Genomic DNA, 16,369 nt, shown 5'->3' with positions numbered 1-16,369 from the left:
ATGCACTGTGGTAACAAAATTATTTGATTCTTACTTAATGTAAGCATGAAAAACTTTTTTGAGGAAACTACTGAAAACATAAATACGGTGATGATGATAACAGTTTTGGTTGTAGCGACATCTCTAGAGACTTAGTTCTACTAAACGCGTACCACGCTCTCGCTACTCACGCTCCTAACGGCCAAAACAAGAAGCAACAGAACGTGCCTGTTTCTGGACGTGAATCCGTGTGCGCGACCTGTCAAGTGCATCCCGTCGTGGTTTTAATTGGAAGGGTACGCCGGGCATCGCGCTAGGCTGCTCCGGACTCCTCACGGATTGCGTCCGATGGCCGTGCGCGCGTGGTGAGAACCTCTGCTCCAAGCCGAGCGGCCTACCCGGTCTCCCTACATATATATATTTTTTTTCAACAACGGGCGATGGCCAAGATCCTCAAGCATCTTGGTTTCGGCAAAAAGCCGCCGATGCCTCCTCGGGTGGATTACAATATGCGCTCATATCTAGGATTGGGTGAGTGTGCACGATCCTTGCTGTTTTAGTGCATCGGTAGCGCAGGTTCTGTGTACTGAATGGAAGCGGCGGCCTCATTCTGCGCTTGCTGCTTACGCGCATGCGGACGCGGAGAAGCGCGGCGTTGGAGCTAGGGGAGCGCGTCCGTATCTTCGATTTTGTCGGAGGGGTGACTGACTTCCGAGCACTGCACGATTATCCGTCATCTTCCGTACCGGCTCCGGAGCAGCGTCTGCTCCTTGGGAGCGCACCAATTTTCCATGATTGTGACACCGATGCAGCGGTATATACATGCGGTCCCGTTATGCATTTTTCGACGCGCTGCTTTTTGAACGATTTCCGCACATGCATGCAGTGCCGTTCGCCGGTCGGTCTCCGCGTGATTCATGGCTGTGTCTAACACATGTTTTGATGGGGTCCTGTAGGGCGCGCTTTCTCAATCTGTATTGCATAATTGTATGGAAATAAAAAATAAAGTGATATAAATAAGGGACGCGTAAAATCCGAAAAAAAAAGGGGGGTGGGGGGGTGAATGAACTTGCACAGTATCGAAGTGCAGTATACACAACTGGGCTGCAAAGAGGAAGGCATTTGTGAGCACGCTAGCCGCAAAAGAGGTGCAACTCTGCGTGTAGTTTGTGAGGGAATGAAGATGTTTCTAAAGCTCACGAATTTCTTTAAACTTTAGACTTGGCCTGTTGTTTGATGGCGTTCCCGTTAGCGCGAATTTCAATAATAATAATTGGTTTTTTGGGGAAAGGAAATGGCGCAGTATCTGTCTCATATATCGTTGGACACCTGAACCGCGCCGTAAGGGAAGGGATAAGGGAGGGAGTGAAAGAAGAAAGGAAGAAAGAGGTGCCGTAGTGGAGGGCTCCGGAATAATTTCGACCACCTGGGGATCTTTAACGTGCACTGACATCGCACAGCACACGGGCGCCTTAACGTTTTTCCTCCATAAAAACGCAGCCGCCGCGGTCGGGTTCGAACCCGGGAACTCCGGATCAGTAGTCGAGCGCCCTAACCACTGAGCCACCGCGGCGGGTTTCAATATTCTCCCTTTGCGTCTCATCTTTCACACAGAAAATTATTGGAGGTTTTGTAGCTTGCAAAAAAAAAAAAGATGAGAAGGAGGATTACAAGAAAACTAAGAACTAAAATACGGATGAACGTTAGCATGAAGAACAAAAAGGAGCATTGCTGAGAAGCCTGTGGAAACACCGATGAGGAGCGATAAACTGGGCAATTGGCGAGCTGACCGTCTAGTCCAGCTGCTTTTGGCCGTTTATTTGTTAAGCATTATGAACGAGCTAACCAAAATTTTGGTGGATGCTAATCGTATCAATATTATTGGTCAATATCGTATGTAGCAGCGGCGCGGTATCACATAACCGACCGACTTGTCCATGAAACTTGAGCCTTTCGCACGTTCCACGGTGAGAACGTACAGCTATATTTGCTGAGTGCCTGCTACGTGTATATAAATGCACCGATACTTTTATCAGAGGCATGTTGACCATGCATGTCCTTTATTTTGCATTGTGATCCAGTAAGAAAAGTTTGACCTGTCGAAAATCGGTAATCAACTGGAACCTATCGGATTCTATTCGGTTGCAGTTGTTTTTCGACAGTTCCTGTAGGCCTTTTTTGGATAGTCTCTCTCTGAATAGAGAAATGGCGCAGATGTATCAGCGGCCTACTGTCTTATTTCTCTGATACTTTTTGCGCTATATAAATTTTAGTGGAGACTTATGGGAGGCGCGCCGTACAAAAGGCGACCCAAGGTGAATGAGGCCACACATGTTCACCACGTGCTCCATCTGGCCCTTTGCTTTTCTTTTTCGCGAACACTTGCGTGCGTTTAAAGGCAGCTCTTTTTGCAATATATTCTTGCTATGGGTGGATTTAAAAAGGGGCGAGAGGAGTGACCGTTTCAACCAAGCAAGAAATTTTCCGCGATGAAAGCGCATAGCCCCCATTTTTGCTCTCAATTAAAAAGTTCGACAAATGCATTGGATAAATAGGATTTCCCCTACCATCAGGCCTCCGCCCTCAATCGCCCCTCTTAAGACTGCTGTCCCCTGATTTTCACCTTTATATCAGGTGCTGCAGACAAGGTTTCTTTTTTTTGTTTTTCAGTTTTTAAGGGACATATGTGTGTGGCGCTAGCGCATATTTATTAGACATATGGCTGTAAATTGTTTCATTGCATAAACTAGGTCATGCAACCCCGAACCCGCCTCTTCGGTAGTGATCTTTCGTTTAACATCTCCAGTTGTTATGCGAAACATATCGCCAGGAAACAATGACGCTGCTGATGTCCATGTGTGGACAGAGGGTTGCGCTTTTTATTGCGCACAACGGCTCATGTAAGGCGGACAGGCATGTTGCGATTGAAAGCAGGGCATTCTGTTTGGGGGTGTGGAGGGGTTGAAAGGGTGCTAAAAAAGAAAACAAAAGCACGCAAGTAAATTTAAGGCCCTTATTTATTTTTCTTGCGACAGCATACCAAAGCAGGTGCGACACACCAAATGAAACTTTGCTTCGCAGTAGTATCGGGATCGCCGAGAAGGAATTTTGTCCGTTCGCTCGGCCACACGGTGTCAATGCGTAGAGCAGCGTGTTCCATATTTTGAATTAAACGTGTTGGTTTCCATAGCGTCTCCTCATATGATGCAAGATGAAAGGTGGCACGACAATCGCAGCCGTGTTGGCCATGCTAGCCGGGTCCTCAAAAATGGTGGTCAATTCAAGTGGCATTCTACCTGCTGTTGCATTTTGCTCATTCTCTTTATAAATATTTTCGAAATATTTGAGGGGCTATACGTACCTTCCTTTCAGTTATGCTTTTGCAATTGCACGTGCTAATGCTGTATGTTTACAAGCAGTGTATATGTATCAGCAGCGCAAGCACAAAAAACAGGAGAAAGAAGAAGAAGATAGTACTAGCCCGGCAGATGGCGTTATTCAAGTACAAGCAATGTGTTGGCCCTCTTGACACGCGGTAGCTCACCCATCCTCCTCAGGCACGTGGAGCATTGTTCAGGTTCCGCAAACAAGAGATGCACGCACATTGACACTCGTACCCGGAGTTAACAGCGCCTGATCAGTTTGGTTTGGTTTATGGGGGTTTGACGTCCCAAAGCGACTCAGGCTATGAGAGACGCCGTAGTGAAGGGCTCCGGAGATTTCGACCACCTGGGGTTCTTTAACGTGATCTGACATCGCACAGTACACGAGCGTCTAGAATTTCGTCTCCATCGAAATTCGACCGCCACGGCCGGGATCGAACCCGCGTCGTTCGGGCCAACAGCCGAGCGCCGTAACCACTGAGCCACCGCGGCGGCTGCCTGATCGGTGTTTTGGGTACAAGTTTGCTGGGAGCCTAATCCTTCCTTCGAATACCTTCGAATACGCTCTCCTTCTTGGAAGCAATGGCGTTAAGGGTAAGGAGAAAATTAAGGGTAGGGGGGGGGGGGGGGGGCGCTTGGTACGCTACTGAGCCGTTCTTTTTGTGCGTTTATCCGTCAGACTCCGAGGTTCATCTTCACTTGGTTGCTTTTCATTATTCTGTGGTGCTTTTCTCAGTACGAATATCCAAACAACTGCAAAGATAGAAACAATGTTACCCCTCCAGCCGGAGCTTTTTATTTTTCTTCATAGACATCATATTATTTACAAGGAACTCAAGGAAGAATTAATTGATCCTGAGATAAAGTCGGTCTGCTCTCATTTGGAAAGCGTCGCCTTATGGCCTCGATAAACGTGCACTGTCTTAATTTTCATAAAACCCGTTCGTGTCGTGAGCGCCCTCCCATCAGTCCATTTCCATGCATGGGGTGTTGGGACTTCGAAACGTTTCTCTAATGCCACTTTAAGGAAGTCTGCAGGAAGTAAGTCTTCTGGACGTATGCGGACGACGTGCGTGGCACTAGCCACCATGCTGTATCGCGGGAAACGACCATCTGTCGACCTCCCGCGTGCCTCTTTCGCGCCGTTGTGCCATTTCGTCGATGTGTGCGCATCTCCGCTGCGGCCTCTTTACCAATGCTTGGAACGAAGCCAAGCCGGCGGTGTACGGCTTGTCAACGCCAGATGCTCCGATAGCCAGACGTCGGCGGAAAAGAAAAGGAAAAAAGAAGACAGAAGGGAAATAACGAAGGAACAATACTTGCCGCACCGTTTGGAACTAAGCCAGCGTGTTACAGTCGCGCCGCTCTGATTACACTTGGCCTGACAACACCTCCAGTGGTCGTCGCCGGGTCGTTGCAGTGAACCTCGATGGCCCGTTATTTCGCTTTTCTCCCGCGCATTGTGGCGTGCCAACTACCGCGCTACTTCAGCGGCACGGGTGAGGCCTCTCTACTTAGACCTCACTCTGCAACCTACCCGCCTGCCGTACAACAATCAGTTCACCGATCAGAACTTTATTGAGTACCTATGCAAGCGTCTGGAGTGTGTGTATTCTCCGTTCATCTCGTGACATTTTTCGGCTTGTTGCCGGAGAGCGGCTACACTCGCCACAACAGGATCTTTGGTTGTCTGCGTACAAGTCGCCTAGGTTTACACCAAATGCTGGAGATCGATCTCTGTAGTTGAAAAGATCTTTAGCCTCGGTTTGTTGGTTTAGAAGGCTGAAAACGTTACCTAGGTGAAAAAAAACAAGCTAGAAACACACACACGCTCACACGCGTGACTGTCCGGCTTGTGTAGGTGTTCATAGCGTCCTTGGTTTTTCAGAAATTGTGTAGCGTGCCATCAGTTTGCAACTCTCTTATGAAAAAAAAAAATAAACTTCGTATGATGAACTCACGTTGACGTCACAAATTGCCAACTGTGTCAGTATAATCGGCCTTGTTCTTAGTTTACGTGGTGTCGCGTTGTTTAGCGACCCCAACAAGCCGTTCCCAACTGCGGCCTTTAGTGCCGTGACTTCATTAAGGACACACGTCATCTTGCGTGTTGGCCAGTGGGAGCTCTTTGCGACTCATCCCGTCCGCCGCATTTGTAGTCAGAGAAACGCAAAGCGCGCTGGCGATATGGTCACAGCTAGCTGGTCAGTATACTGTCTTGGTCCAAAGCAGCAAGCAGATGGCTATATCTCGGGGTGAAGCAAGACCCTCACAAGACATTCCGGTATAACCCGCTCCCACGCTGGCATCCTTGCAGACACACGCACGCAAAGTTTGCGACATGACGCCGTAAGCGGAACCGTCGGCAATCTGCCTCGCTGGTGCCGTTTTCTGCCACGTGCTTTTTGCTCGCTCTTCCAATTTCCGCTCCGCGTGTGCTCGCGGAAGGGACCCCGTTATTTCCTCCCTCGCTTGACGGGCTCCAGTCTATTTTCGAGTGGGAGGGCTGGGCGCGGCTGACTCTACGAGCGCGCGCAACCGCGCGCCAGAACGGAGATCCGGCTTTTTTCATTTACAATCTGTATCTGCGTCTCGGTTTCCCCTCTCCTTTTCTTTCTCTTTCATTCTTCTGCATTTTGTTTCGATTCCTGTTTGGCCGCTCTAGTCCCGGTACCAGCCAAAGCGTCCGATGCACCCGCTAGAATTGCCTCTAACTGGACCGTTCCCCCGCGTTCCCTTGTTGCAGTGACGCGCGCTTCGTTAGGCGAGGAGTGACGTCATGGGCGGGCCGTCTGCTTCCTTTCACGGTATTTCCCTCGTCTGCCCGCTATTGCTGAGTGCTACTCCGGCGGCATGAAGGGGTGCGTACGTTCATTGAGTCACGCAGCTTGTTAGCGAACACACGCACGCACGCACCCGGAGGGGGCTAGCGCTCAAAAGCGAGCAAGCAAATCGAAATAAGCGTTTCTTTTTTTGTTTTTTCAGCTCAAAACGAAAGACTTCCAGGTGAACATTCCCGGCCAGCCACAGTGGACGCACGCGGCAGCGATAGTAAGGGCAGAATAAAGAGCAAGAGCGGAATGGAAGCAGCGGTGGCTTGTTTACCCGATAGGAATCGGTTGCTATGGCATCCGGCAGTTGCTCTTAAAGATTGCCGAGTGTGGGCGTAACGTTTACCCGAAGAGCGGCAGCGCATGGCCATAATCGGCCGTCGAAGACAGTGAGTAGTGTGCTGCTGCAGATTCGCTGCACCGGAAGCCGCCAGTGCGTGTTGACTGGTGCACGCAGGCTTCGCTGAAAAAGTTGCGATTTGCGGGGCAGCAAATTTCCAAGCATGCTCTTGAGGTGAACTTTGGAGTGCAGCCATTGGTCGGGCTGCACAGGGACTCAGCGGCACCGACGAATGCGCTTATACTTAAAGGAGCACACAGTAAGGGTGCGGTAAGCCTCGGAGGTTAAATGACGCCGCTTAACGAATGTCCTCCAGCAACAATTTCTTTTTAATGCATTTTTAGAAACTGAGTTATCTGTAGTCAGAATTTGAATATCAGTGTCTTAGCGTTTTTCCCTCTCCTTTCGTCACTTTTTGCCCGCTCAAAGGTCGGCGCTCCTCCGCCTGCCCCACCCCCTTGGCCCCATCGCTGGCTGCTGACACGCGCGGGGATTCCCTGGGGGGCGGAGCTTCCTGACTCGCCGGAGTGACGCTGCTGACTGGCCGCGGCCATGGTATCTGCTTGACGTCTAAACCTAATAGCCACCTCTTATACGCAGGAGCGTAAGACGGCGTAGAGCGCTGGTGTGAAAAAGTCGCCGGAAAGGGCTCGCCAACTTTCGCGCGCGATTGCGGGTTCTGTGCTGCGTGCAGAAGTGTACTGTTTGGCTCATGTGTTGACGACAGAATGCAGTGATTGAGCGCGTTTATGTACCCTCCTCAGAAGGTGTTTTAGAGGCCCTTTAATAACATGCGCACGCATGCGGCAACTATTGTGGCCCCATTATTGCAATTTTCTGCTGCTGTAAAGATTTCGGACGAAAAAAAAAACGTACGCCGAATTACTTCTTTTTTTTTTCAAATTCCATTTTAACCGAAAAGGATCAGTATCCTTCACACGTACTCCGTGCCTTGCTGGCTATTGAGTACGAGTTAGAATCGGTTAAAAGAGAATTAACGAATCGCGGAGGCCAAGGGCGCGCTGAGGCAACGGGATCGTTGGATTAAGCAGTTCAAAGCTACGTTTTGAAGCACCACTGCGGTGTATACTTTAGAGAAACGCCGGGTGCTGACCGAGACGCCCCCACTACCTTGTCAGTCTTCGTCTGCTAACGTAGCGCCTTCTATCTTATCAGAACCTATAATTGGTTAAAGGGTTTTCGCACGGAATGTTAGGACAATGTTTGTAACCGGAGGAAGCCACCGTCAACTTGAAAGCATGCACAAGTGTGTCGAAAAAGTGCCATGTTCTGGCATCCGCGGCTTTTCAGTGACACTTCCATCGCTGCCGCCATAACGCAGGCTACGTCTGGCTCATTTTGGATTTCGGCCGCGGTCACCTTTTCTTTCTTTACAATCCGAAATTTTGTTGTTATGAAGCGTGTGCTGCCTTCACAGTTCGTCCCGTGACTTAAGGAGTGAGCAGTGGGGCGTAAGCAACAAATACACACGCATTTATCGCAACCATATAACGTTATTCCCACATGAAGGCGGCTAGAAAGAGAGGCGTGGTTCCTCATGCCTAAGCGAGGAGAGTGTATGTGTGTGTTGGTGCGTTGTTACTTTCGTGATATTTTTGTCAATTTAGTTCATTTGGGTTTCTGCACAACCCAGCTTTTAGAAATAAACTTCCTTTTGCCTTTTTGTATTGCGGCCCGATCTCTGTAACTTCACGCGGTTACCTTTCTTTTCCGGCGATAATGTTTCATATAGCAACCGCTAATTTAAACACGGTAATTTGTATGTTATTTACTTTTACCTAAACTACTCTTGTTAGTAAACAACTTTAGAATATTTATTATACGTGACTTTTTAGTGCAGAAAGGTGCGAATATATCGCGCACATACACACACACAAAAAACGGCAATGCTTCCGCAGGAAATAATACCTGCCGAAAAAAAAAAAAACGAGAATTGTGTTCTGAAATAAGTACCGATCAAAGCCCGCCAAATTTTCAGGCAATGAACGCCGAGAAGTCCAACCTTTATGTACGCGTATATACTACTTGACGTAGTTAGATCAGCATAGTTATTCAGTGCTTCCCGTTTGCAGAAGTACGGCGATTGTCTGATATGAGCTCAGGATCTGACTCCGCATCTAACAAAAACAGGTAGCAAGCAATCGACATACGACTCGTGGAGTCGTACGCCTGTTATTCAGACCTGTGTTCCGTGTACCGAGCTTAGACAAGCGGCTGGGAATTTCTGGCTTTCCGCTTTGCGTTCACTGCTTTCCACGTTCTTCCGAGTATCGGGCGTAGAAAGCGGTATTTCTGTTCAGTGCGAGATGTCACGCTTGCGTGTGGCTCGCGAGTCCCTGCTAGCATATCTTTTTATTTTTGCGTTGTATCTTATCTCCGCTGCCGGCTATCGTTTGCCGTCGTAAGGAAAAAGATAACGGGCAGTTTTTCCTCGTTGAGTCACCGCGCTGCAAGTGACTCGTTCGCTCCAAGCTGGAGGGAAACATCTTTGTGTGTTTAGTGAGAGTAACTTTTCCACCTCGCGGTGGCGCCGGTTGCATCCATGCACGTGTTGTCACGGAAAGAAAAGAAGCTGAGCGAGTGCCAGTCAGCTTTCGGGATTATTTGAATTGGTTTCAATATGCTCCTTACAATATGACACATTAGTTCAGTGAACACCTGTAATTTATGCTAAACCGTCGCTTCCTTTAGCCTGTATGTCACTTTCACTTACAATCTTGCCGTTGTTAAAAAGAACTTGTTATAGTTGTTTAAAAGAAAATATTGTTAAAAATAAACGACTGGCTCTCTCTCTTTGACGTGTCCGAAAGGGTTCGCAAACGCACAAGAGAAGTATTGTGAATATACATGCAAGCATGCGTATATTGTAGTGCTCTCTTCGATCCGCATTGCACGCGTCGTCGTCTTCCTCAAAATATTACTCCGGGCCACCGCGCGACAGTTCCGTCAATTTTTTTTTCTCTATCATTTTCTTCTTCCAGAAACCTTGTATTCGATTTCTTTACTTTTTTTTGCATTTTTCGCCCAGCTGAATACCACTGTACTACGGAGGCTACTAATGGATATGGATAATACCAACTGTTGATCCTGACAATGTTTCGGATTTGAAGAAAAAAATGGCATTGTTTCCCAGTTTTGTACGGCTGGCGAAGCTCGGAGTGCCCCAGCTCGGTCTAAAAGACGGGCTGCGCGGAAAGACCAGCGTCGGCCCGGCGCGCTTTTCCCCTTGCCCTCTTCGCGATGACCCTGAAACCGATCCGTGCGCTGCTGCTGATAAGACAAGGCAGATGCGTGACTGCGAGGCGTCCCTTCGGTGGGTCGCTCGGCGTCAAGTTGCACGCGGCGCCCAACGGCTGGATGGGAGGCCGCAACTGCTGGCGCTGGTTGCGTCGCGGGAGCGGTGATCGTTGGCGCAGATGCCCGCCGAGAGGGGCTCCGATGTTTTTTTTCCTCCCTTTGGACTCTCTGCACGGGCTTGGGATCGATAAGATTTCGGCCGGACATGCATTGTGCTTTCGCATAACAGATAACTGGTCATTTATTTATTGTTGTTGTCGATAAGGGGAGAGCCGAGAAATAGCGCTCGTATGCATAAGAGAAGCCATTATAATAGCAAGGGAGCTGCGTCCTTCAGCCAGGCACTGTAAACGGATCTCTTTCTGATGTTACGAACGCTGCTTAGACGTATAACCTTCGTGCTGTGTAAAGAGATACCGCGTCAGTAGTGGCAGTGCAGTAGGTAGAGTGGGCAGGGGTTTATGTAAAGTGAAATATATACTATCAAAATCTGCTAATACGACAGTACAAAAACCAGTGCAGCATTGAAGGTCACCTTACTAACGATAGATCTAACTCAAAGCTAACCCTACCTGTAGCCAACAACAACCTGAACTTCTCACCTATAGGCACGCCTCTTTAACTCAGCAACGTTGTTTCAGGAAAGACAACATATCTCGCTTGGTGTAACGTCACAGCTGTCGCGGTTAATTGATTCAATATTTTTTTTATGAGAACACAGAGGAATATTTAATTTGGTCTTGGCACGCAGGGCATTTGTTTAACCTAATATGAATAGTCCGGTCGCATTCGAACCTAATTAGATCAAAATATTTACGCCTTTCGTTCTACACCGCTTTTGGAGGAAGCAAGCATTATGAGAACGAAGAAATGGACTCATCGCAATTGCTTGCGGGTTTTAATCGAGTTCCGTTCCTCGAGTTCTTTGCCCCAAATACGCTGGGATGCGCTGTTTATTGCAGCGTGCAGGCTGTGTACGGTTCTACACACAGCAAGATTGAGCGGTACTGTCGGCATCAAGAGTGGCGCATACCGCGGGTTTCGTTTATACCGCAAATTTGCAGCGGCACAGTCCAGGAGCGCCTGCTGTCGCAACGAGCGAAGAGGAGACGGTTTTTGTCAGGAGGCATGCAGGTCGATTTGCTGGTTCGTCAGCGACGCTCCTGCTTGACCAAAACGGGGAAAGGCTTCGCAAGAGCTGAGAGACACGCAGCCGCGCGTGGTATACGCAGTACCACTTTTGCCGTCGAGTTCCGACAGTATACGACGTTTTTGTTTTCGGGCCACCAAGCAACCAGCCGGCTCTGGTCTCAACGTGGTCCATTAAGCAGTTCGTGTTAAAAAAAAAAAATGATTGCCGCGTGTATCGGCGAGATCTGGAGCTTGGGGTGCGCAGGAATCACCCTGCATTTAGTCGGCGTTAGGCACCGCGAGCGAGCCAAAATTAATAAAGCGCGCCGAGTGAAAGAAACTGCCGCCGCCTGTACGTTCCGTTCTGCGCGATCAATCTCTATGCTTTGATTCTTTTTAGTTTGTTTCGCCTCGCTCCTTTCTTCTCACCTCGGCGGGGTCGATCCCTGAACGTTCCGCGGCGTGTGTATACAGTTACACAAGGACAGCTGTTGCGAGGCTGGCGCGTTTCGTGGAGATTGTACTTCCTTCCGCGTGTATCGACGCCCGGTCGGCCGGCGTTTCTATGCGCGGAGGACGAAAATAACCGGGCCGGTCGGTTCAGGGGCCCGCTCGGCTGAATTGCGCGCGCCTGTTGCGTTGAGGCCATCGGATGGGCGTGTGCTGCTGCCGCCGAACAGGAGCGCGCAACATTAGGGGCGTGCAGCAGCCGATGATAGGCGCCGATAGGCGCGCACAATTGCCGCGGCGCCGCCCGGCACTGCGCGCCCCGCGGCGCGCTCGTTTTATTTTCGTTTCCTAATTGCTTAGTGGAGGGTGCACATGCACCTGTCGGAGAGGCCGCGTCCGTTTATGCGCCTCGAGGAAGTGTGTTGCTGGTCGCCAGTGTGTTCCTCAATGGGTTCGTGGCAAGGGCGGGACGCTTGTAGTTATTATTATTATAGAGGTCGCCGATCAACGGCGTACGAGTCTGCCTCGTTGATGCAGCTCTTGTGTTGTAGAATATAACTGTCGTTGGTCGGTGTGTTGATAACAAAGGAGCACTTCATCGTCGTCGCGACTGCTATATTCGAACCGCATTTGTTCGCAGTTATTTAGGACAGAGATCAGATGAGCTGCAGTGCACCTGTTCAGAGCTGCATGACCACCAGTGGCTTCTTCGAGGGATTCTGTCCCCGAGCTCTTAGCTTTGTGACCGCCCACATCTACAACAATGCCTCCAGGAAAACTGAAGGGGACACTTAAGCTCCGCCTTCAAGAGTATGACGCCACAGTGTTATTAGGTTAATGCCGTACATCGGTCACTGTCTACTTTACGTTCATAGCTCCCGATGGGAAGGTTATGATGACGTCACAAGGTCACGTGACATAAGGGACCCACCTGCCCTATAGGTTGCTCCGCTGGGGATTTTTCGTGAATTTTTCGCTGTTATGTTCAATGTCATCTTGTTTCCTTTGCGTCTGGTCGTGTTTTACGAATACTGCGGCAGGACCGTAAAGCAGAAAGTAGGGGGCAAGCTTCGTCTTTTTTGTAGCGATAGCTACATTACGCTAGCATTTCGAGCTTTCAGCGTGGCGGCGCCGTGGCTGGTCACGTGGGGCGGAGCAGCTGCCGGCGAAACCGAGGGGGAGGGGTGTGGAAGGGGGGAGAGAGTGAATCCACGTCCAGGGACGAAGATGAAGATGGAACGCCCAGCGAAACGGAGCGGCGGTAGACTGACTTTGTAATTAGACTGAGCGAGTTCCACTCGGCCAGCTGTAGCTATCGCGTCACTAAACCACAGCCATTTTTCTTTTAATTATTCAGTGAAGATAAATATTACGCTGCACGGAATGAAATAAATGTTCCCGAAAGAACGGGGCCGTTCCATTTAATTATGAATTCTACAGCTTGCTTTTGTGCTCGTCGATTGCGAAACGCTCTATGGACCGCGCCACGGGCCGTGCTGAATGAGTCCGCACACTGCCCAGGAATTATTGACCAAGTTCCTGACAGTTCGCCTTTAATTCCGCGGCTGAAGCATGGCCTCTGTGCGGGCACCCCTGAATGTGTAATAGCGCGCACGCTACGCCAACGCCTGCGTACCGTCGTTGTTCATTTGCTCTTAACGGCTTTGTACTCGTGCCGGCGCAAAGGCAACGGCGCGGTGGTGTCGCGCCATTCACTGAATAATGGAGAGCGCCTTGTGTCGCCTCGGCGTCGTTAACGCCGTTGTTGTCCGTTGCAGGCGTGCCCATCCGGTGCAACAGCGAGAGCAACCTGCTCGAGGCCGTGGCTGAGGAGCGGGCCATCAACAAGATGACTCATCGCTCCCAGGACGACACTCAGGTCAGTGCCCGCGGACCCTTGCACAGCTGCTCCTCGCGTACGCGTCAGTGTTGCTAATGCAGTGCAGCGTATTGGACGCGGTGCAGCTGTTGGCAGCCAGTCTGAGAGCGAGTGTGTCACCGTCAGCAACGGTGTTCTCCTTCCCTTAAACGCAGGACGGAGTAAGCTCCGACAGTTGGTTTGTAAAGTGAAAAGTACACGGCGTATTAGGCGTTCGAAACAGCGCACTGCTTTGCGCACTGCGCTGATGGCCGCTCCAGGACACGTCCTATAGCTGGCGCAGCGCTGCTTGTTTATAGTGGAACAGGGTGTATATTGTCACACCTCCTCCTCCGCCTCCTGCCGCCGAGATTATGGCGTGGCCGCGTATATCTGCTCACGGTCTCGCATGCAAAGGGCGGCACAGCCGCCCTCGGCATGGCGCATGTTATACGACCGTCGCAGCGAACCGCACCCCGCCCCTTTCCCGTATCGCCGCCGAGCTTCTTTCCTGGTGATTCGGTGCAACTCCGCGAGTGCCCTTTTTATCTCGCCGACGTGACGGGCATGTCACAATGCCGGTCGCTTCTTTTGGCCCGTGTACGTGTGTGCATGTGTCTACAGCTCGGCAACGCGGAACTTTGCACTTCCCTGTTCTCCGTTGTTCCGGCATGCATGGGCTGTCGGCGTGTGTTCTTTTATGTGGGTCTCACTCGTTGCTCTTCGTGCATACGAATTTGGGCCCGCTCAGCTCGGTGGGCTGTCTCGGCAATTTGATTCCCTAAGGACGGGGTTGGCGCTTTACCGAGGGATCGTAAATAATTCGCGTGGACAACACTACGTCGTGTCTTTGTGACTGAAAAGGAACACACGCACACTACGCATGTGCACTCTAGCATACATCGAGTGTGATCGTTTTTTTTTTTTTTAAGCTGGATCATTTGTGGTGTATTTTTGTCTCGATATGTTTGGCACAGTAAATGCACTGTGATTGTGCGCTTGTTGCTGGTGGTTTTCACATCTGCGTGAAGAAATTTTTTCAAGGCGGCCAGGGAAACCCATCAAGATGCGAAAGACGCTTGACGCAAGAACGGTAAGGTTCGGCACGTTGACCTACTCGGAGCGCTCGGAGGGTCTACCGCCGCAGATTTTCCGAGTCTGTGCGCACGCGAAGTTGACACATGCATCCGCGACTCGAGCGCGTTGCGAAAGCGCGATGACATCGCCCCCTGGAGATTGCCCGCGGTCGATTTGTTTTCGCTGAGGTAGTGGCGTATACTTTGGATGTATATTGCATTTCGAAAGACGACATGCGCTGATCTTAACTCGTGTTTGCGGCGCTAATTAATTGCTGCACCCGTCGTTCATAGCAGGTGCTTTACTGCCAGTGTGCTGCATTGACACAGCGGGAACAAGTCCACTCGCTTGCGCATTGCTGATATTGTAAAGTAATTAAAAGCAAAGAAAATAACTTGCACGCATTCTATGAAACGGTGCGGAAACCATTTTTAATTAAAGTACGACGCACTTTCTTGAGGCACATTAACGTGCGAGCCCGGCTTGATATTTTTGAAAGTAACTTTCCTTGCACGCTATAGGCCGGTGTTTCTCAAGTGCTTCTGCATTCACCGGCTTCACCCGAGCTAATACGCGTGAATGCAGGCAGCCGCCATTCTGTGGACGCCGCACTACAGCGCCGTCGCAAAGGCCACGGAGAAGCAGGGTTGAAAAAGATTCCCCGCGGCATCCTCACAGCTGATTCTCGGGAGCTCGAGTAATTTCCTCGTGGTTTCTGCTTTCTTTCTCTGTCTAACGTGATTGCATAACGCGAAGGAAGACTGGTGCCTCGTGCGCAGATGTCGTGCGCTTGACCTTAATGGGCGAGAGAGAGAGACACGTGGCTTTGTTTGCATTGAGCACGATTGAGGACAAACGTCGCCGTCGGCCGTGGCATAATGCGTGTCCCGGGAGCATGAGGCGCGATGAAGGCTGCATACTCTCCTGAAGGCAACGCGATGGCTTTGTTACGGCGCTTTTTTACATAGGCTCGCTTTTGTTATTGTTTTATGTATATTTGTGTTGCGTTGTTTTGTGTAGGTGACCTCACGTTATTGGCGATGTGGCATCTTAATGTACCGTATTGCGAGTGATAATATGCGCTGAATGGCGCAGCAAGTCTGTGACTTTTCTGACGATCGATTCCAAATAGGCATGTTGGCCTTCGCTCGAGCGAGCGGCATAATTCATCAACTCCAGAGATCGTGCCTTTTAAGTTTACCCGATGGCGCGTCGTCTTGTTGCTTCGGGATTTGGCAAAACGGAGTATAGATTCTTTTGGTGCAAAAATAAGACCAAAGCGATCAGTTGCAGCTCAGCATTCCTCGGCTCACCCGAGCAGCTGCAGACGCGCCATGTTCTGGACGGCGAACGTGAGCGCGCCAGCCGATGGCGCCGGGGTATCTCGGACGGCAGGTGTTTTCTGGGGGCGGCTGATTTCAATCGTCGCAGCCGCTGGTGCGGGGTGTTCAGAAACCAGCATCTCCTGTTTTTGTAACCTCGCCAGGAAAGGCAAGGTCGCCCGGAGGGGCGTCTGGCTGCCAGTAGCGGCGGCGAGCTCGTTCGTTCTCGCGGTCGACTGTATCCATCGGACGACGTCTCCTCCGCCGCGGGCGTCTTTTTTCGGTGCTCGCATCCGGTATGCACCCGAGAGACCCCGACCCCGCGCTGTCGACCAACCGGCAAGCCTGCTGTGGGGAGAGGCAGCGGGGGACGCTTCCTTCGGATAGAGAGAGAGAGAGAGGGGGGGGGGGGTGCAGTGGAGCCCTTTAGGCGAGAGCAGCGCCCCGTGTTCTTCGAAGTCGCTAATGATTTGCAGCTGTCGCCAGGACCGGAGTACGGGAGGTAACGGCTGGGGGGCGACCAGAAGGCCCTGGTTAGGCTGGAAATAGTGGGGAGGGAGTTCTGCAACGGGAAACTGGAGGAAGCGAAGACGTCGCACGTAGCGCGCCAACTGAAGATGCGGAGAAGGAAGCCAGGGGGAGAAAATAGCGAAATGACCGCGCCAGATGGGGCGCTGGAA

General features: G+C 50.7%; 1 protein-coding gene across 3 annotated transcripts in view; it reads left to right on the top strand.

The window, feature by feature from the left end:
- The first annotated feature begins 188 nt into the window (after window positions 1-188).
- The window catches only part of LOC144126218 (uncharacterized), a 182,838-nt gene continuing 166,657 nt past the window's right edge, over window positions 189-16,369 (top strand). For 2 of the 3 annotated variants that reach the window (XM_077660260.1, XM_077660261.1), the window contains exons 1-2: window positions 189-510; window positions 13,211-13,311. In XM_077660260.1, coding sequence (XP_077516386.1) covers window positions 420-510; window positions 13,211-13,311 — 192 coding nt within the window. In that variant the 5' untranslated portion in view covers window positions 189-419. Of the gene's footprint in view, window positions 511-6,962; window positions 7,089-13,210; window positions 13,312-16,369 lie in introns of all 3 variants that reach the window. The other variant, XM_077660262.1, reaches the window with a different exon arrangement.

The sequence above is a fragment of the Amblyomma americanum genome, chromosome 3 (genome assembly GCF_052857255.1).
Source record: "Amblyomma americanum isolate KBUSLIRL-KWMA chromosome 3, ASM5285725v1, whole genome shotgun sequence".
Classification (NCBI taxonomy): domain Eukaryota; kingdom Metazoa; phylum Arthropoda; class Arachnida; order Ixodida; family Ixodidae; genus Amblyomma; species Amblyomma americanum.
Note: the sequence above shows the minus strand (reverse complement) of the source record. Positions and strands in the feature narration are given on the sequence as shown.